The following is a 21,412-nucleotide window of genomic DNA, read 5'->3' as shown; positions in this document are numbered from 1 at the left end:
CATGAGAATAAACAATGTAATCAGCATTGGAAATTGACTCCCAACAAGAAGATAATCTCCAACTAGTACCATAAGAAATGTGGATTCCAGAAAGGAGAATTTGCATGTCAATCACTCTTGAGAATGAGAGGGTTATCAGTTATCTCGTGACTTCCATTCCCAGATATAAACACCAAAAACAAGAAGTCGTAGCATTAAATATCTTTATTCAAATTCCTACCAAAAATAGCTTTGTCCTAAAATAGTTTGCCAGCATTGCACACAATCTGATTCAATTAAATAAAAAAAATCAAATGAAAGTTTTTTTCATAAGAAATTCCTTTGACGTCCTAGATTCCCCACGTTCTCCATTCACGTTTTTTGAGGCGCTCCTAAACCCACCCCAATGTCTTTCCCTTAATTTTCACCTCCAACTTCATGCCACCTAACAACCAATAATAAATAATAAATTTCTTGATTTATAAATACAGGTGTATCACTATTGTTTTTTCACGTTCAGTTTAAAGGACCCTAGTCAGCCTCCGCCATTTTCGATGCCATCGAAATTATTAAAACTGTATGGCGAAGCGAAATCTTATTGCTTTGCTGAAAGTTGTTGTACTGGAAGTCTTTTTAATTATATTTAGCAGTTTCATATCGACCCCTTTTGTTTAGACACGCTCCACGTAAAATATAATACCAAAACTCTCGTATGTAAACAAAAACAAAGGCGTGGCTGACTAGGGTCCTTTAAGACTTGGTTTGTCGAGAGGTCAAAGTTATTTTAGTACTGTCCAGTCAGGTGCGAAATCAGAAGCAAGGTTGATTTGGCATACTAAACGTTTCTTCGCTACTTAATATGTAATTTGTTGCCCCATTGGCTTTAGCTTTGCGATGCCTTCCCTCTAAAAAATTCCCTGAATTATTACGCGCTTTATTTCTACCCTGATACATATCAAAAAATATACTTCTTGCTTGTTTCCTCTGCAGCGGCAGCAACTAGCAACGTTTTACCACTTTTTATCACATACATTTCTTACGGAAAATGTCAAACTTGTAAATAAACTTATTGGCAAAATGAAATTTGAAAACCTGCTATTTAAATTAAAAATGTTATATTATTCGTTCAATGGTTTTCTGTACACTTGTACACAATCTTGATATTACTTGTCGTTTTCTGAAGTTTTAAAGCCAAAAACTTTAAATCTGTTTATCATATTGCTTGCCCAAAGTATTCTCAGCGGAACCGTTTCAGATAAAAACTAATTGGCAATGTCTCTGTTGCATCATCACACGCGTGCAAAGTTTTCATTAACGAATTCCGTAATTTTCTCCATCAGTGACTCTGCAATTTCCACTGCCTCTCCTGCTTGGTCGTTAGTGAAAGCATCGGAAGGTATCAGATCACCGCGGTGGAAGTGAGGGTACCTGGTCTGTTCATAGTAGTTCTTGAGTTTAGCGGCCAGGAGAGGAACATCGTCGGGAGATCCATTTAACTCTGTGATCTCGTAGGCAAGATTCAGCACATCATGTGTTTCCAGTTGGCTCTCGGCAATGCCACAGGCTGCATACAGAGCGCTCTTGAAAACTTTTTCGGTTGCTTGTTGGCATAAGAAGCAAACCAAAGCGGGGAATTTGGGTTCTTGATCGTGTAAATGTTTTGCCGCGTTTAGATCTTCCCTGGCTTGTTTCATCCATCGCTTTGCCTCGTTTCTCTGAGGGTTCGTGGACCTCTTAGAATACGGAGATCCTTGGTGCGTTTGCCGTTTGAACGTGTTGTACGTTTGCCTTTCTTGGCGAGCACGCTGGTTCCATTGGTTGAAGAAATCCTGGAAGCCACTGCCTCTATCTTGTGTTCTTCCTTCTTTTGCATCTCGTAGATCATCTCTCCATGAAGAGGGAAACAGCTTCTCCATTCTCTCTATCTCGCTCAGCAGGAATTGCATAACATCTTTGGCTATATCACAACCAATGTTCTTATCTGGATGCCATCGTAGAAACAAACGCTTTAGGACTTTCCTTCTTTCATTCTCTGGTAACTTCCAAGCTTCCCACAGGGTCTCTTTGATTTCTTTCTTCGCTCTTTCAAGGCGTGCATTTCTACTTGCCGCCCGAAGCTCTGATTCATTGGCGTCTCCAGTGAATAGCGTTACTTCACGCGAGTCTGAGAGTTGGGGTTGTACGGTGGGCACTTCAGGACTTGATCGATCAAACTTATACAGATCAAGTACACTGACTTCAACGAGGCGAGGCTCTCCAATATCGATGCGATATTTTGCTTTGAAGTCAAATTTGCTTGTCTCCATCGACCGTTTACGATTTGGCACTTTCCTAACCACTTTTGCGTACACGTAGAGAGGTTCACTGTCATCAATTCTGCCATCTTCGGTTCTGCGCTCTTTTTCGTAGCCGACGATTTCGCCTTGTCGAAAGAAGTACTCGATATCCTGCCTGAGAAGATAGTGATACATCACAGGAATCTCCGATCCAAGGACAGGCTCCGTGGTCCGTGCCTCGCTCCCCATGAGATCTTGAGCAACACCACATCTATCAAGTGATGGAAGGATCTCGTCTGGCACCCTGCATGCTAACATCGCTTGAAGGTAGATCTCCTTCTCAATTTGGTTATGAATCAAGCGATTCACTTGGAAGCATAGTTGGATGTGAAGGGGATTTTCGTCTGTGCCGTGCCTAACAAACAACTCCCATTCACCGTTCTGCTCTTCTAAGAAACAGTCTTGAGTTTCGTTGCTGTCCTTGAGCGGGTTTCCCGATTCTAAGTGAATCAGTTGAGTGTCAAGGGATGCCATACACGTCACACTCAGGGAGCTGCAGAGAACCTGTACTTGATCTTTGACATCCTGCGGCAGATTGGGTGTCTGTCTTTGATGGCGGATGACACGAAGAATTCCATTCACAAGCTTTGGAGAGAGCAAGATGTTTCGATATCTGTTCACGAATGGGCATGGGTCTGCGCCAAGAGTGTTGTCTACTATGCACCGCTTATCTCTACAGCTGGGATGTATTTCCTCACGCAGCAGATTCTGGATGGTCTTAGCCCTGAGACGCAATGGTAGAAGACCGAGAAGGTACGAGAGGCGATCTGCAGTCAATTCTCCTTCCCGACTTATGTCTACAAAATCACCGGCAAAATCTCTTGCACGTCGTTCAAAACTTGGACAGTCGTGAAAGATTAGTTCGTTTGAAGGTTTAAGAAAACCCTCCTTGCTGGGTAAGAAGAGTTCATTTAATGATAGGAGGCATTTTGTTGCTGCTTCTTCGCTTTTTTCTTTCACAAGCACTGACAGAGTGGTAAAAAACCCATGTGTTGCCTCCCTTGCTACTCTTTTCTCGTTTGGTTCCATGTGCTTATCTTCACATACCTCCTTCAGCCTTCCAAGGATATCAGCGAATTGTAATGGCGTTGGTTTCTCATTTGCTCCCAGCCTCTTCAATAAGTGCTCAAAATGACCATACTCTCTTGGTACCTTGTAAAAGTAAGGTGGCAGATCAGTTGTTGTCTCAAACGCCAACTGGTTCCCCTCCACAAAAACGCGGCCCTCTTCAACAGGAACACACGGTGTTTTCGCGAGAATGTTGCCAATAGCAAGGCAAGACTTGTTACATCTTTCAGACAGTGAGGTTCCTGGGCAATTGCATTCTGCCTTCAAGAAGGTAAATGCCTCATATATGACGTCATGTAAAAGTTCCCTTTGGTCTTTTGGGGTGTCTTTATGGACATTGCCACTGTGTGCCTTTGTCAGAGCAGCAACGTGGTTTATAACTTTATCCAGCGGTGGCAGAAGTGCGACTCCGAGGTCTTCCAACACTTGTTTCTCGGCAGTATTTGGAGTAGCCCAAGCTGGAAGGAGGGGGACACACGTCCAGGCAAGTTTCTGCTGTTCGCACGGTAAGGCTCCATGGAACTCAGTGAAAGGTGGAACGTCGTCCTTACTAGGGCACGCGAGTTGAGGCTGTAGGGTTTTCAGTTCGTCCGATGCTATTTCAGCCGCCACAAATTTTATGCTGGAAACAACATGTAGAAAGCTGGGATCGCGCAGATCATCTTGTTGAAACAGACAGGTCACGAGTGTCTTTGATTTCTCTCTTATTTGAGGATCTTTGAACCCGGCTAGTGCTTCAGAGGCTAACGATTCGGCGAACTGAATGAATTGTTGCTGTGTGACAGTGTGCTTCAACCCAATCTGCCGAAGTAACGGAAGCCAGTTTGAGTTCTGGTATTCCCCTGGTGGGAAATCACTCAAAGGGATCATCTCTTTGAATACAGGATTCTCAGGATCGTAAAAGTGGCTCGCCGAGACCAGTCTGTCACCGTCACCTGGAAAAATACAGGCTTCTCGGAGAGCATCTATCAACACGTTCCTCTCGCTTGAACTCTTTAAGGTGACAAGGAGTGTGTCTCTGATGTAAATCAACACGTCTTGAAGACCTGACTCTGACATTGCGTCAAGGTTTGGCAGGATATATTTCACGAAGACATCTACTTGCGAAAGGTGGCTTATGTCCAGTGCCTTGTAAAGGGGTTCAATTTCTTGAATTGCCTCCAAGAGCACACAACTTTCTGTCTCCATGCGTTCTTCAATCTCAGCCAATGAGACGGACTGTGGCAAGTCAACAACATGTGAAAAGGCATACGCATCAAGACTGACAAGCCTGCCATTCAACGTCTTGTACAGCGGAAGCTTCTTCAAAAGTGATTGGTTGCTATATACGGTGGTCACGTCTTCTTGAAGGAATCGCAGAAGAGTAACGATTTCCCCTTGTCCAAGGTCGCATTTAAAATCCTCTCCTTTCGACAAGTAATGTAAAGCACTGATTACATCTTGTCTTGAGTACGGCTTTGCGAGGTGCGGTGATACAATCAGGGAAGCCTCATCTTTGTTTATGCGTGGAAGAACTGTAAAATCCAATTGTGCACTTCCAAGCTTGCACAGAATTCTCACCATCCGGTCTTCATCGTAAATGCGTGTACTCAAATCCAACACAGTTTTACCGAGGGACACAGGTGCAAGGGTGCCATTAGAGGTAGGAACAATGGGCCAGTCCTCAAGTGGACGAAGAGTTTCAGATGCATCTTCTTTGTCTTCAAAGCTCGACTGTCGTTCTTGGTATGTTGTCACAATCAATTCCCACAGCGTTGTCAACCACTCAACTGACGGTATACTATTTTCGCTTGGTTCCCATTGGACGTGTTTGTCACCCGCGAGCCAGCGTGATGGGAGAATTTCGATCAGATATGGTGCAATCGATTTCGTATCAAAACGTTTAAAGACTCTGGACTTCCAAATGTCACTTCGTGAAAACTTGGAAAACAGTGGAATGAACTCTTTATGGACAAAGAGGTCTTTCTGTGACGACACTAGACTTGAATATGGTGTGAGGAAAACTGGATTCTTGGAATCAAATTTTCTAAGCACTTCATCGTCGGTAAGCAAGAGAGGCAGCCCATTTAAACGCTGTAGGAAGTCATCATCCTTCATGCAGTACTCCATCAGTAGCTTGAGACCACTGGCATGTTTGAAGGTGGTACTGTCGATTGAACAAGGAAGCACATCCATGTAATGTCTTGTCTTTGCAAGGAACGCCATAACGATGTCAGGGCTGACGGTCTTTACTTTTGCGACAGCTTCTTTGAAATTAGAATAGAGTTTTGGCGGTGAGTTAACAATTGGAACGCCGACCTTCAGTAGGAGCTTTTCCAGGTCTGGGTTGGAGATATTGCTGAAATAGGCTTGTTGGTCGTCTTTGTCACTACAGGGTGGAACCCACAAACACGGACAGGATGGCTTTGTTCCGTACTTAGAAAAACTGCGAGGGGAGGGCACAACATCTGTGAGCGGTGGTTCTTCTCTAATGATGGGAAGTATAGGTTGGTTAGAGCTTGCTAGCAGTCTGTACACAGTTGTGGAAATACCCCTCCATTCTGTGTGTACGGTCTCTGGATCTGGGAAGATGGTATGGTACCAATTTAAACCACTGGTAGCTTCGCTGATATGACTGAAATACCATAGGTCTCCCTGTGAGATTCCAGGTATGTACGCTCTTGCACTAACAATTAGCTCTGCATAGGCCGGAGCTAAAACATGGTTCTTGATGAAGTTGTTCCACTGCGTTCTCTGACCCTGACCGCTTTCATCTTTCCAGAGATTCCGTCTAGAATTGTCAAGTACAAACTGGCCATTAACGTGAACAGGAAGACCTGTCTCAATGGGCAACGGAAGTGAGCAAAAGGCACGGTGAATCTTACTGCTTTGGATTGTTTGTTGTGCAGCGGAGGAACGTCTTCGTCTTGATGGCACATCATTTGTAGCCACACGCGCTGCCACGGCTGCCCTGGGAAGCAGACCATACTTGCTACCCTCTGGAATGACTGGTTTTTCACCATGCAAACGAGAACCAAGGCACTGATGAATAAGCCATTCCTCTCTTCTTCCAAGAGTATCTTGAATTGTGCTGGTGTAAGTTATTCCAAACCATGGAATGCAATTGGTTTTCAAATCTCTGCTTCGCATGACTTCTGCGTCAAGAGCATGCATCTTCGGGACGTCTGTGCTAGGAACTGTTGCAGTTGCTTCGTATCGTCTTACCAATCTGTTGTTTTCTATCCTAGAAATGCTTATTTTAGTGACACATCTGAGGAAAATCAGGATATCACGGATCTCACTTTCAAAAATGGTCAGCAACTGGTCGATGTCTGCACTGGTAAAAGTCTTTGAGGATATCTCGGACTCTTTAGCTGTCAACTCCGTTCTTATTGGAAGGCGAAACATGGTAGAGTTTTTTAGTTCGAAAAACTCTTCTAGATAACACGGTCTCACGTCAGCAAAATCATTCCAGAAGTCGTCATCAAGGGGATCAAATCGACGTCCTGGGAACTCTAATGTTGCGTCGGGTGCGTATCGGGCGTGTGGATCGAGAACACACAATGTTTCGCCGTTTGTAATGAAGCTTGGACAATCAGTGACATGGTAAACCGCGTTAAACCCGATTCCATATTTTCCCGTCTTTTCAGGGCTGTCAGTTTTGCTTCCGATGCCAAGCCTCTGTATCCCTTCGATGTCTCTCTCTGTGAACGCGCAGTCATTGTAAATACACAGTGCAGGTCCTTGGAGGTCTTTCCATCGTTCCGACAAAACACGAGTGGTACCATGTTGACGTGGGTCATGTACAAAATGTACTTCTGTGGCTCCAGCGTCATCTGCGTTTTGGATGATTTCTTTAAGAATTCCCACGTCACATGGATATGATACCAGTACCTTGTTGAGTCGATCTGTCAGGCGTTCACTCTGACCAAATGGCCTTCCGATGTTGTGGGAATACTTGTTCAGCTTTTCTTCTCGAACTGTAATGGCTCCTAATCTATGAGCTAATATCGCGGAAATGTCACTGTGAACACACTTCGTTGGTTCTTGGTGGGGCATCCAAGGGGCGTCGTTGATGGCTAGTTCCCCTACAGGCTTAAGGACTAAATCTGCATTTGGTAAGGGAAGCTCACCAGAAAAGGAACTCAGCGTATCTTCTCCCATTAAAGCGATTTCCTCCAAGAAAGCTTTCACAGTCTTGAACTCGCTCGATGTTAGAGGCTGACCTTGCTTTCTCTCCTCAAGGGCGAAAAGCGCATCAACCATATCCTCTCCACTGAAGGACTCCTGGACTCCAAGTGCCTTAAAAAGATCCCTGAATTTCGAACTGAAGTCTTCTGGAAGGCAGTAAAGAAAAGGATCTCCATGGTTACTCCAGGAAAAGGCTACTTGATTGGTTGTAACGAACTTGCTTTCTACAAATATCCATGGCTTTCCGCTCAAAAGGTCTTGAATCACTTGTTTCTCTGCTGTGTTGATTCGCTCTTGAAGAAGCTGATACACCGCCGTACAAACCTTTCTGGTACATTCTTTGTTGGCTGCGTCATGTACTACCAGGCCCTGTACAGCATGGTAAAGTTGCAAAAGGACGTCATTCACGGTTGGACGGTGACTGGTGAACCCTAACAGCTTGGCAACATCTTTGCTCACGTGGTCACAGCCCGTCTCTGGAGATTCGTCTAAGACTGCGTGTACCGATCCTAGCAAAAAGATGGAGTCATCACGGCGTAACTCTTTAGCAGATAGCAGCTTCTGTGCACTTTCCTCTGAACCCTTCCATGGCAGGCAGTAGTCCATAGGCTTGTTCATAACTGGAAGAAAACGGATTTCGGAAAGATGCTTGCGTTGCGTGGCACTTGGTGGAGATAACTTACTCATGTTGTCATTCAAATATTTGAGTAGGTTCTTTGACATCAGCAGGGCTTTGTCAGTATCATCGATGGCCAACGAGGAAATGAAAATAGCTCTTTCACAAATCTCTTTCCACGTCAACAAACTGTCAACCATTCCCAGCTTTTTCAGGGCCACGAGTCGTTCTGGTCTAAGAAAACTGGCTCCAGTTGGAAAGATGTGTTCTTCCTCAAGAAATAGGCTGCTGGCAGCTCCGGTTGGGTCAATTAGATCTCCAGGCCGGGACATTTGGTAACCCTTCGGTGAAGTTGGAATACATCGAGATTCTCGCAACGGATTCTCATACTTGCGAGATCCCCGCAAATATTCGTCCAAAATAACACATGTGATTGGATCTCTCAGGTTACTTGGCAGTTTGTCAATGTTCGGAAAGAAGACATCACAAACAAACTTGTCTAAGGTAACTGTTTGTACAATGACTACTTGTGAGACACATTTGTGAAATGCGTCGGAAATAAATCTTGGAAGTTGAACCACGTTGTAGCCACACTTACACATTATGGGGTAACTTTCTGGTAGCCTGATCACATCCTCATCCATAAAGACGCCATCCTTCACCGACACCCAATGCGATTGACTCTTTAAAAGTGGGGCTGGACTACTGGCTATGTTCTGATAGATACTGTAAGCAAACTTTGTCCAAGTCTTGGACGGCGCTTTCTCTATATCTGGCCAAAGAGCGTCAAATGGAAACGCTACTATCTTTCCTTGTAGATAGAGACTAACAATTCCTTCTAGGAGTTGAACGTAAGCCTTCGAAGCAGCGTCTTCCAGGAGGTATTGGTTCCACAGCACTTCAATCGGCTTTTGCGAGGAATGGCCTCCGCTGGTATCTTCCCACAGATTGCGGCGGTTGGTTGTCACTGCGAAGCATCCATTCACGTGAACTGGAAATCCTGTTTCCACGCCCAGGGGAAGGCCAAGAAACGCTTCTCCCGCTATTTTCTCTGGGCTCCATTGCTTATCCTTTTCGCCTGAAAGTAGACCAGCTACCTCAGCTTTAGGTAGCAAACCATGGAGCTTCCCATCTTCACTGCTTGCCATTTCCAGGGATTTCCTATCACCATAACATGAACTTATTAGCCACACCTCTTTCGATCGTTGATTTCTTGACGGCAGCAACGGACTGCTGGGGTAAGCTTGATATTTGATCGACAGTATTCTTGATGAATTGTCACGGTGTTGGTGCGAGTGATGTTCAAAGACCCAGCTACCATTGAGATCGCCTTCAAGGGAAACATGATTATTGTTTTCCTCTGATGTTGACTTGCCTTCTGGAGTGCTTATCGATGCCAACGTCTGCAATGTTTCCTTTTCCACCTCAAACACCGCACTTGGAAGGGAAGGGTTTTGGTCGGAAGATATTTGAAAGACGCTTATCTTGCAAACATTCTGTAGGAAGAGCAGCATCTTTGATGCGTTTTCCTGAAAGGCTGAGATCAATTGAACCAACTGTTGCTCGTTGTAGTACTTGTTACAAATTTCGCTCTCACTGGCCTGTCTCAGGGTCCTCAATGGCAGCCTGAACAGTGTTCCGTCATAGAAAAAAGGCTCTCCTTTCTTCTCAAATGTGCATCCGAATACTCCTTGGTAAGGTTTAAACTGATCTGGAAAAGCACTCAGCGCCACTGGGTTGTTCTTGAGATTCAAACGGATACCAGGACGAGATTTATCCTTAATAAGGTCTCCTAAATGAGTTGTGTGTGGATCAAAAAACGCAATGAACTCACGACTGATAAAGGTTGGAAGATCAGTAATATTGTAAACAGTACAAAATCCTAATCCAAAGCGTCCAAGCTTGTCTTGATTCCCTATTTTGGTAGCTCCAGCTAGCTTGTTGATATTCTCAAAGTCTCTATCTGTAAAGAGAGCGTCATTGTAAACCCAGAGGGCCGGTCCTTGTGTCTCGCATAATCCAGGAGACAAGAGCTTTTCAGCCTTGTTTGTCCTCCAGTCGACTAGAAATTTAACTTCCATTGCTCCTGCATCATCTGCATTCTGAATGAGCTCCTTGAAGATCGCCATGTCGTCATTGTGGTCTTTAATGGTATTTTTCAATCTAGTAGTTACTGCTTCGTATGGTCCACTCTGCTGGAATCCAAGGGTCTCTGTTACAGCTAACTTCCTGCTTAAAGGAGGTGTTCCCAAAAGCTGTGCCGTATCAGTGGAAATTGTCTTGTGCACCAGGAAAGCAACGTCGGTAATGTTGGCTTCGCTGTTGCCTTGCCTTAGCCACTCAGCGTCACAAAAGCTGACATCAGTGCATGGTTGAAGAATAAGCCTGTCGTCCTCCGTCTGGATGGGAATTAAAACTCTTTTACGAATGTCAAGGGAAAGAGGTTTTCCATCTTTGGTCAGGAAGTCCAGAACATCGCGGGACAAGTGAAGGTCGCGCTTTACTTCCTCTATACTTCGTCTCTCTTCCGAATGCCAGTCTCGAATCATGTGCAAGACGTCTAAGGCAGATGCATCATTGAATGTCTCCAGTACACCACAGCGCTTAAAAAAGGTGGAATACCTCTGAAAATCTTCAGACAGTATAAAGATGTAGGGTCTCAGATCTAGAAGACACTCACTTTTTAACGCGACGCAGCTTGGCTTGGCAAAACCAGATCCATGCCATATCCAAGGCAAAAACGACTGTGCCTTGAGAACTAATACGGCTTCAGCTATTACAATTTCACTCGACAGGTGGCTGTAGATATCCTTCAGCATCGCTTGGAACTTGAGCAATTCAATCTCAGAGGACTTGTGCACTTGCTGTTGCCAAGTAGTAATCGCGCCTTTCAACTGCGCTAGAACATAGGAAATTGGTGGCGGAAATGACCATCCAAAAGCTTTCTTGAGTTTCTCATCGAGACTTCCTCGAAGCACAGGCATAGCTGAACCAACAATGTTCACCATGTCCGCGTCTCTCATGTCCTTTGGAGAGTAGAGCCTTCTTGCCACACCAAACCAAGGCATAGATGAAGGATACTTGCTGAGGGGCTCTTTGGATGCCGGGAGCCAGGGTAAGCTTGACAGCATGCTTCCAAGAGAAACTTTCTTCGTTGGCCCAGAGCTTTCTTCTAATTGGACCTCGTTTTCAACCAGGTATGAATTATCATTTAAGAACTGTAACAGTGCCTCAGCTCTCCTGAGAGCGGACTGTTCGGGAGCCTGGGTGATCTGTTTTGCTATCAAAAGAATATCTTCGGCTTCTAAGGAACGACTTCGTCTTAGGCCCAAAAATACACGAAGTAAGCTTAGCGCGTGAGCTTTTGCAAACTCTTGTGCAGGAAACACATCGGGTTCACCTTCAAAAAGCTTCTGAATGACTTCATCTTCGGGATCGTATAATTCGCACGGTGGTTTCAAACTCCCGTTCGCAACCGGAACAAACCGAACATTCTTCAAATGGTCTGGGAAGGCTTTGTTGTCGCTTGAGAGGGCAGGAAGTCTTTGGATTACCCAAAACATCAAGTCTGAAACTTGCTCTCGAGTGTAGAAGCCTCCACTATCGATGTAAGGAAATATCTTGTCGATCAAAAAGTCTGAAGTGTTTAGGATGCGCAATGGAAGTCGCCGCAACAGCTGGTAAGACTCATCGTCAGCAGCGGAGAGTATCTGGTGGGAGCAATGGATCTTTGTACTCGATGGTAAATGTAATCGTGGAGGGGCAACGTCAAGTTTTGTTCCTGACAGGGGTCCTCCTGGCTGAACTGATGTAAACGTCGTGCCATCCATAGCTTGAAAGATCGGTAAAGTCATCAACGCTACTACTTCGTCATCGGAAGGATTTCTTAGGCTTGACAAAAATGCTCTAATGGCTACCTTCTCTTCGGCAGAACAGTTAGCGAGATTTTCGTTCCCTGGCTCATTCATGACTGTTGCCAATACCTTGATTACTCCAGAAGGAGTCGGTGGTTCTATGTAGTTTTTTAAAGCAGCATGATCACAGAATGGGGGCAAGTGGGGAAGAACAATACAGCCTGCCTTCTGTAGTGCAGTTGCCACGACCCTTGGCAAAGACCCAAAATACGACGAGCTCTGAATCACACAGTGATCTTTCTTGAGCTTGATAAGGAAACGCTTCTCCGACCTTCCCTCTGCGAGTGGAAGAAGAGGAATGCCCTCAAAAGCGGTCAGATCTTTCGGGAATTCTGTTTTAAGCCATGACCATAAACCCCGCAGCCACACATCATCAGGCAAAGATTCATCTGTGGGATTCCAAGGCACTACAACGGAACTGCCCTTCCAAACTTCAAGCAGACTCTCATGAACTAACTTTGGGACGAGAGAAGGTGACAGCTTCACTAGCTGGGTAGGTCCAGAAAGCTTGTTTTCCATTTCCCCTGCGACAGAACGTAACGTGTCGAGCAAACATCCTTCTATTCTCTCATCTAAGAATCTGCTTTCACTTCCTGGAATAAGACTTCGTGGGTGATTGCGAGATGCGATCAGTATACTGCTGCCTGGGTCGTATCCATGCACGTCACTTCGAAACTCTTGAAAGGTTTCATCAGCAAGAGGGAGAAGCGGAAGGCCGGCAAGTTCCTTGAAGTTACGATCCATGAGGATGTATTCTAAGAGGAACAGTTTCTCCTTTCTACTCAGGTGTTCAAAGAATACCCTGCCATGTTTACTCGATACCCATCCCATGTCATCTCTCCCCATTCCTTTGAGCCCGTAAATGTCCAACTTTCTACCAGACTGCAGGCCACGAGGTGAATTTCTGGGTGTGGTTTGGTCCGCATTATATCTGGTGCTATTTGGCGAAGTTGGAACAGTAGACCGGTCTCCATTTAAAACAGCGCGCAGATAGGATGGCGTGATTTCTTGAGGTCTTCTGACGTGATGTTCCACGTATTCGTCAACAGCTTTCATAGCTTGCGGTGGAAGTGATATCACTGGTTCTTCAGCCTGAAGGAGTGTCTTAATCACAACTTCACGAACCTCGTCACGTGCTTTGTTTGGAGAACATTCCAGACGGTCCAAAACACCCTCTTGCAGGGAAATCCATCGTCCCCCAAGAGATGGAGTCCAAAATACTGCTTTGTCAACCAGCGCTGCGAAGAAAGGCTTCAAGACAACTTTCCATTGGCCTTGAACACGATCCAGATCTGGCCAAATGTTGTAAACTATCGGAAGCAATTCTTCCTTGGGGTACTGTGATTGGGTGAGGGCCACGATAAGGCTGGCATAGGCTTTGCTGACCACATCACGTGAGAGAATGATATTCCATTCCGCTGCGTCATCACTTTGACTTTCTGTACCAGGCCACTTTAGATTTCTTCGATTGCCCGTAAGTCCAAAGGCTCCATGAATGTGCACGGGCAGACCTGTTTTACACTCGGAATCGACAGGAAGGGGGAGGTAACAAAACACCCGTCCAGTTCCTATCCTGCTATTCTCGCCAGACACATCAAGTGATGCAGCGACTCCTGCCCATGGAATCAAGCCAAGAGATGACGAAAGGTCAGCCAGTCGCATACTTTCATGTCCAACCCGATTCAAGACCATGTATTTGAATTCTCGTTTGTATTTGTCAGGTCTGTTGATTTCTACAACCGTCTCATAATTCATTTCATAAGGCTTCGAGAGAAAACCTGTGGCAGCTTCAATGAACTTTCTTTTCACTTCTTTTACCGTCTCTCTTAACTCCTCCTTGATTTGCACGGTGAAAATCTCCTTTTCTTTCTCAGTCCAACTAGTCTCGTAAATACTAATACTTTCCACATTCTTTAGAAAAAGTAAAATAACTGGCGCTTCCTCCATGAAGGACTCAAAAAGACCATTAATCTTTCCCGCTGTGTACGGCTTAATCGATATTTTAGATGGCCATTTTCTTAGAGGAAGACGAAACAGCGTCCCGTCAAAGGATCCAGAAGAGATATTGCATCCCAGGACATTTTCATACGGCGAAAACTGATCTCTGTACTGATGTATCAGAGGTTCGCGAATATCGTACCTTCTGCCGGTTTCTCCTGCTCCAAAATAGGTCTCTTGAGGGTCAAGGAAGGCAATATGGTGGTCACTAACGACACTTGGCAGATCTGATGGGAACAAAATAATTTAAAAATGTGAGAAAAATGGTGAGACGTGTGACAAAGTTCCAAGCAAGTAGACATCAATTGTATCCCATAGTCCTCTGATATATACCTAGTACACATGTTTTTGCAATGATGATGACCTACCCACAAGTTCAAACTGTTATTTTCTATTACAACTGTTCGTTTCCCTTCCTTTCTATAATACTTTAACCTGGGTAAAGATGTTCACATGTGGACTACATCACGCGTAAGAGAGACCTTGGCAGTGATGAAACAAATATTTACCTGGTATTTGTTCAAAACTGTAACAAACGCAGCAACTAATTAATGTCCCTCTATTAATGGAATTAAAACTTTGTGAACTGTTACTAAATACATGTAATTCAAATAAACTTCATATAGGGATTCCACGGTTAGGAGGAGTAAGATATTGTTATCCTTCTCTTGGGCAATTTTCGCCAGCTTGGTATTTTTAAGTTTATTTCACTGCTATTATATTATCCATGCCATCGTGGCCATCGTTGAGAGAGCTAGCTCACGGTAGACGTAGCGGGTTTTCGCAATTCGTTAAGCCCTATTCCCATAATAAGTGGTGGGTTTCATTCATGTTCTACTGAAGTATTTTATTAAAAATTTTTTCCCCCCGAGAAAAAAAAAAAAAAAAAACTCCCTTTTTTACCGAAAGTGATGTTTAAGTCCGCTAGGTATTCAACTTGTGTGGTATATACTAAAACAATTAAAATCATAATTAATCATACCTGTCACGTGATAAACTGAGTTGAACCCAACTCCAAAGCGACCTGCTGAGACCGGGTCCATTTTCTTGGATCCTTGCATGATGCTTTCAATTCCAGCCCAGTCCTGCTCTTTAAAGAGACCATTGTTGTAAACATACAGGGCTGGCCCTTGGAACTTGGACAAACCAACGTTGACAAGGGAAGAGGTACCGAAGGCATTGTCACGTGAATCGAACAAGAATTTTACTTCAGTTGCACCAGCATCGTCCGCATTTTGAATCAGTTCCTAAGATGCAAAGCACATTGTATTAACTGCAAGCAATTTTTACAAAGGGTTGGGACTAAATTCACGGATGGGACATCTTGGATTCGTTAGCCAAAAATTTTAAATTAAAGGGGCTTTGTCATGGTTTTTCCCACATTTTTGAACAGCTAAAATTTATTTTGTGTGTTGCAGGATACCTAAAAATAATAGTCCAGTTTTATTAAAAATTGCTATATTAGAGCACTGAAACTGTTAACGAGCATCTTTGGCTGCGGATGGCTCGGATGGAAAAGGATTGCAACTTTAAAAAGTAAGGCTTTGACTTTTTAAGCGATGACGTCGGTCGCTTATTGTCATCGCGCCGCCCGTCTTTTTGTCTGCGTCGCGTCGTACTGATACAGAATCGCCGCGTGCCGCATCCCTCGTTGGACTCATGTATCAGGAGACTCTTGATGGGATCTATGTAGTGAGTTCCTCTATGGGCCGCGTGGGCAGGCCATTGACCTTTCTCCGCTCTGCTCCCGGTTTCGTTTCGGTCACACACTCATTACGCAATCTGTTGTTCATTGGCTCTCGGTGTATAACTTGCTCCTGGCCTGTGTTCTCTGTTTCTGTTTTTTTGTTTCATCATTCCCTTCTTTGCTCCCATTCTTCGGTGTCTCATGGTTCTTCTCCGCCCTCTTTTGACCTGAACGTCCTCACGCATGCGTTTATTCAAGTTGTTTCTGCCTGTCTTCAAAAGAATCGATGTTTATAGCCCGTAGCTTGATTTATATCCGCAAATTTAGGTTGTATCTTCCTTTAGATGTTCAAAGATAATGTTTTTTATGGGTTAAGTTGCCTACCACTAAATTTAGAACAGTTAAGACCAAAAATCTGCGAAATCCCCGTGGCATAGCTCCTTTAAGTCCGTCCTTTGCAATCGGTTTTAATTTCTCTACAGTTTTTACCAGTCTTCTTTCTCCTTGTTTCTCTTTGCTTTATAATCACCTCTGGTGTTTACTATTATTCTGATGTTTAATTATAATAATCTACATATTACTTTCTACATCGCTAAAACAGTGACTTCCTATTTGGTGATATAACTCTCATAGCTCCTTTCCTTCTTGTCGTTATAATATTGTTGTCGTGTCCATAGAAATTACTGTTAGATTGACATGATCTATACTACTAAAAGATCCTCTTGTTTGATTTGTATGAGACATTTCTTTTTGAATGGATATTTTATTGTGTTTACATCTCCGCTCACCCGCCTTTGTTATGAACAGTCACAAGTGATTAGCATATTCGATGACTTGTGGCGACGTCGTTTCAAGACTAATATTGCTTTTCCTTTAGATGTACTTATAATGTCTTACCTTTAGGATCTGTCCGCCGTCGGGATATCCCTCAAGAACACGTTTGAGAACGACTGTAAGCGACGGTCTTCTCTGTCCATAAGACTGCCCTGGAGTTAAGAAAATATTTCACATATTTTACGCTTTCACAAAATGGCGGACTATTTACAAGAGTTACTCGTTATAACGGATTTAAATCCTAACAGATCACATAGTCTTTTGGGATTTCCAGAGCTCACAAATGAGGCGATTCCTTAAAAGATGCATTGTTACTAGATCGATATTTTAGTTTGTGGCCTCTAATATGCGGTGAAACTGTTGAAGCAAAAAATATCTACCGCAGTTTTATATAATGTTAATCACTTTTTCAGTATGCACAGATAGCTCAGTATAGAAACACAGACAAAGACAGTATTTCTTATTTAACGTGCAGCAGAGAAACAAAAATTCGAGTTATATTTACTCAGTCACTGATCACTGATTTAGATATATACAAAGTAGGTTTAAATTAATATGCAAGCTGAGAACGTTTGGAACAATTGTAATGTTTTGTGTTCGAAATATTTTGACTTACTTCGGCTTCGCCGTGACTGCGACATTGCTTGAAAAAGTTTTGATCATTTTTCGCTCCTCGGCTGTCCCCAGCAAGCCTTATGCCACATCAGTCAGTCTGATAACTAACTGATAACTTGCCGATTAAGATATATTTTGAATAAATATTTGTTATGTTTTGGGCTTGGTTTAAAAGGACAAGCTTTCGCGAATCCCAACCGTTGATTGGTTGTTAACAATGATATGCATAAATAATGAATCATTTTGACACCAGGAAAATTAAATTCAAAACCGTTTTGCGAGTTCTTAGTACCCGTTACATTATCGATTAAAGCATTTATTTGTCTGTTGCTCATTCCCTCAAAGAAGTAACATTGCTCAGCAACCTTGTGATCAGCTTGAAGATTCTCCTTACAGATCCTTACAGCATCAATGCATTTTCAAGGAAAAAGGTGATGAGAATATCGATGTTCAGGGTCTTGTAATTGGCGTACCACTCAATTCTCGCAACTTACATTAAAATAAGCGATGAAAAGAAGTTAAACGAAGGAATCAAGCATTAAGTGTGAAAAACTGGAATGTTCCTTACGAAAAGAAGAAAAAAATTTAGTTTTCAGTGAAATTTTTTTTAAATTTTTACTTTGTAAATAATATTTTTACCTTTTTACAAATATTATTTAAAATTCATTTAGTTCTCCAATTTAGTGAACTAAACTATCATGGATGGTGCATACGGGCAGAATAAATTCGTTCTTCCAAAAATAATATGGATAATAATCCACAACTACTATTGCCACAGGTACGTTTTATCTTAGCTTCTCTGGTGCCAGCCTATGACGTGAAAGAAAAATACACTTTGCAAACTATCTGTTCTTTTCCTCGAGATTTAATAAGGCGGACAGTACATGAATAGGATGCTGACGCTAACAGTAGGGAAGAAAACCTTTGTACGTGTAGTTGCAAGACAACATGTATTTCAGGAAAATTCTGCTACAATTATTTTATAGTTTCTCTTGTTTAAGTACCTGGGGTCCAAAACCACAAACAGAGGTAACTGAATTAATACTTTGTAAAGAGAAATCTGGAAAAACAAATCCTTCATTGCCACTTTCGTAAAGAGAACAGATCAGTTTGGCTTGCTTCGCTCGTCTTTTTACGCAAATAAAAATGATTTCTATTTGAAATGTAGTTTAAATATCGTAAATAACTCAAAACTGTCAACTGCAGAATTTCGGGACAAAAAAGCATTAAGAAAATACAGTAATGGGCTTCATGCAAAAACGCTGGAGGTGTTTAAAATGCACACAGAGTTTGGATTAATACAGAAAGAGTAAGTCCTTAACATTAAGGTGTGATGACATTAATTCATTATCTGACAAATTGCCGCAAAAAATGCGTACCCCAGAATCAACTTCCTAATGTACTGAGTAAGAGTTGGAAGTACATTTTGTACGAGAATCATCGCCGAATAGACAGTTGTCCATAAGAATTAAGACCCAAAAGATTTTAACAACAATTTAGAGGATAAAAATATTCCCTATGCAAGCTTACAAGCTTTTATTAACAGTGATATTCCTTACCTTGGATAGATGTGTCCCTGTCCATAACTCCAACAAAATGTCCTCAGACACAAAAGTTCCGCTCAATTGAACTCATTACAATTTCTGTTTATTAAAGAAAAAAGCAAAGTACCATGATTAGTAAATGTTCCTTATTCACAATGTTACATAGTCGGTCAAGTCTTTAAACTAATAAAATACATCTGAAATGTATTTCCGTTGTGAAGGAGCTGAAAAAGTTTACGAAAGTGCTTTTCTGTCTTGTAGGTTTAACTGTTTTAGCACATTCGACACGCTAGAGTTATCATGACCGGCTTGCTTTCGACTCAATCAACTGTTTAGCTTTCTATTAAACAATCTATTGCTATCTTTGTGCAAATTCATGACCATAGTTAACGACATCAAACTGTTGGCATGTACGCTTAATTCTTTTCCAGATTCAACTGAACAATTTTGAATGACTTCATTAGTTATATCAATTCACTTAATGATTCATGCCAAACGAATTAAAATTATATGTTATGCTTGGCGGTACATAACGAATTCAAACCAAGATCATTGCGTCTGTTTTCTCACCTCTGGAACTGAATACTCCTCATGCAATCTTGCCGGCAACATTTAGCAGGTTATTGAACTCTTAAGCTTAATTCACAAAACAATCTGGCTACTTTCATGTTGTCAGTGTTGTTCAGTTCACTGATCGACTTCGCCCAAACTTTAGAGCGAATAATTGTTTGTTATATGGCCATTGGCCAATGAACGAATAAGAATGCTTGGCTCAATAGTGGGTCCCTTTGTGAGCCCACCCAGTTTAAACAAAGCAAAAACACAAAGCGGTTTATGGTCGCCCATTACTTTGTTCATACCACGCATATTTTCTTGTTTCTGTAATGCGCGTCGAATCGCTTATAGGTTTTGAAATATAGTATAAAAGCCTTCAAAAAGTTGCCCTAAAATTGTACAAACTGCCTTTTTTTATTACACGATTAATTGTTCTTCTCAAGGCGAAACTGAAACTGAAGAAAAGAAATAACAATTTATCAGAATTCTTTGCAGCCGAAACGACTATTGAATTATGAGTTGTTGTTCAGCACTGTTTTTATTCTAAAATCTCCCGCAACAGTTTATGCCGTGTCACGTTTTGGTGTGTAAAAGCTTTTAACTCCCTCCATTTCATCTCAAAAGAGACAGCGAATTCTTTTCATTTTTCCGGCCCACGAGTTAATCGGATTAAATCCGAAGTTCGTTGTAGGAGTTAAAACTGCCAGCAAAAGGAGTCCTTTTATTGAACATACCTCATGAATATAGAGGCAAATTTCTTATGCATTGCTTGCAAGTGCAAAGATATAGATGAATTTTGTTTTTTAGTAACAAGTTTTCAAAGTGCTTTTCTCTCTTTCTGTAAACGCATCTTTTTGAGTTAGTTGTGTGTGGATCGTTTTATTTGCAGTCATGAACCGCCGGGTTGGCATGAATTCGTGCTAGTCACAACTAAGTTTTTTTGCTCGCAGCGCGAAATCAAAGAGCCATGTAAAGTTAACACACTTCATACTGTTATAATCCTACTGCACCCGTGTCAAAAAGCTTTCATTACAGTAAATAACTCTCCCCTATAATCGAAGTTAGAACCCATAATGAACAAACAAGCACGAAACAAAAATCTCTACTTGCCTCTCAAAAAGAAAGTCGATGACCGTGTCATTTTCTTACAATTGAGAAAATAAATGCTCCCTTAGAGTGAACAACCATAAAAGTATCATTTTTGTAGCATTCTCTCAAAATGACCTCGTTCCTAACTGAAAATCTGCCAACTCACGCAGCGAAAAGCATATTTTCTAAGCTACGGATGTTCTGAAGCCCTACCTGTGTCACATGATGGAGTCACAATGTTTCACTGCTTGAAAATTCTGCGCATCTGACCAAATAAAAAGTTTCTTTGATCTTGATTCACTTATGGACTGATTGGGTTCGCTCGTCATGAGCTTATCGCCCAAGCACTTGTGAAATTTTATTACATGCTCACTGTTTGAAAGAGTTTATTTGAATTCTTAGCCGTTATTGTAAACGGTTATTGTACGCAAGCTTTTGTGTTCTCCGGTTCATAATCATATGTATTCCCCAGGCAATACAGATAACTTTGGCCAGCCAATTACATTGCATTGAAAAAGCCAGGAAGGTCAGTATTATGTAAATTAAACTGGACTGAGAGTGGGTGATTAGATATTTGCTCAAACAAAGAACTAATGCTTGCGAACGTACTAGTTATTTAGATCAAAAATGGCGGTAAATAAACTGTGGCATCCTCTCTTGACTTTGGTAGTTAAACTAATTTTTTGGTGCTGAACTTGTAAGGTTTAACGTGTATGTCAGTTAGCCCCCAGCCTTCTTCCGTTTGCTTGTACTGTTCGACTGCTGATCAAAACGGGACGTCGAGTACGCGACACGAAAGATTACGCGCTCTGTCTCGTACCACGCGAGAACCACGCGAAATTAAAACGTGCGTTAGGCACACGCGGGATACGAGACAGGGAGATATAAAAAATCAGAAATGGACTTAAATAGTTTTGAAAAAAGTCGCAAAATACAGCACGATTCCTTATTTCTTTTCCTTCTTCGTCATTCATATACCTGTGTCACCGCAGAATTTTCTCGAACGA

The 21,412-nt window shown here is 42.4% G+C and overlaps 1 protein-coding gene across 2 annotated transcripts; it reads right to left on the bottom strand.

The window, feature by feature from the left end:
* Positions 1-202: 202 nt before the first annotated feature.
* On the bottom strand, positions 203-19,756 carry LOC144634509 (sacsin-like). Of its 2 annotated transcripts, XM_078493478.1 has the most exons (5): positions 19,332-19,756; positions 18,777-18,860; positions 16,666-16,754; positions 15,064-15,328; positions 203-14,308 (listed from the first exon to the last, which is right to left on the bottom strand). In XM_078493478.1, exons 2-5 carry the CDS (start codon positions 18,799-18,801, stop codon positions 1,269-1,271), a joined length of 13,419 nt encoding a protein of 4,472 aa, XP_078349604.1. In that variant the 5' UTR covers positions 18,802-18,860; positions 19,332-19,756; the 3' UTR covers positions 203-1,268. The 2 variants fall into 2 exon arrangements, with proteins under 2 accessions (XP_078349604.1, XP_078349603.1); XM_078493477.1 differs by lacking the exons at positions 18,777-18,860; positions 19,332-19,756 and adding an exon at positions 17,219-17,338.
* Between the last annotated feature and the right edge of the window lie 1,656 nt (positions 19,757-21,412).

This window comes from Oculina patagonica, chromosome 13, assembly GCF_052425735.1.
Source record: "Oculina patagonica isolate OP01 chromosome 13, crgOcupat, whole genome shotgun sequence".
NCBI lineage: Eukaryota > Metazoa > Cnidaria > Anthozoa > Scleractinia > Oculinidae > Oculina > Oculina patagonica.
Note: the sequence above shows the minus strand (reverse complement) of the source record. Positions and strands in the feature narration are given on the sequence as shown.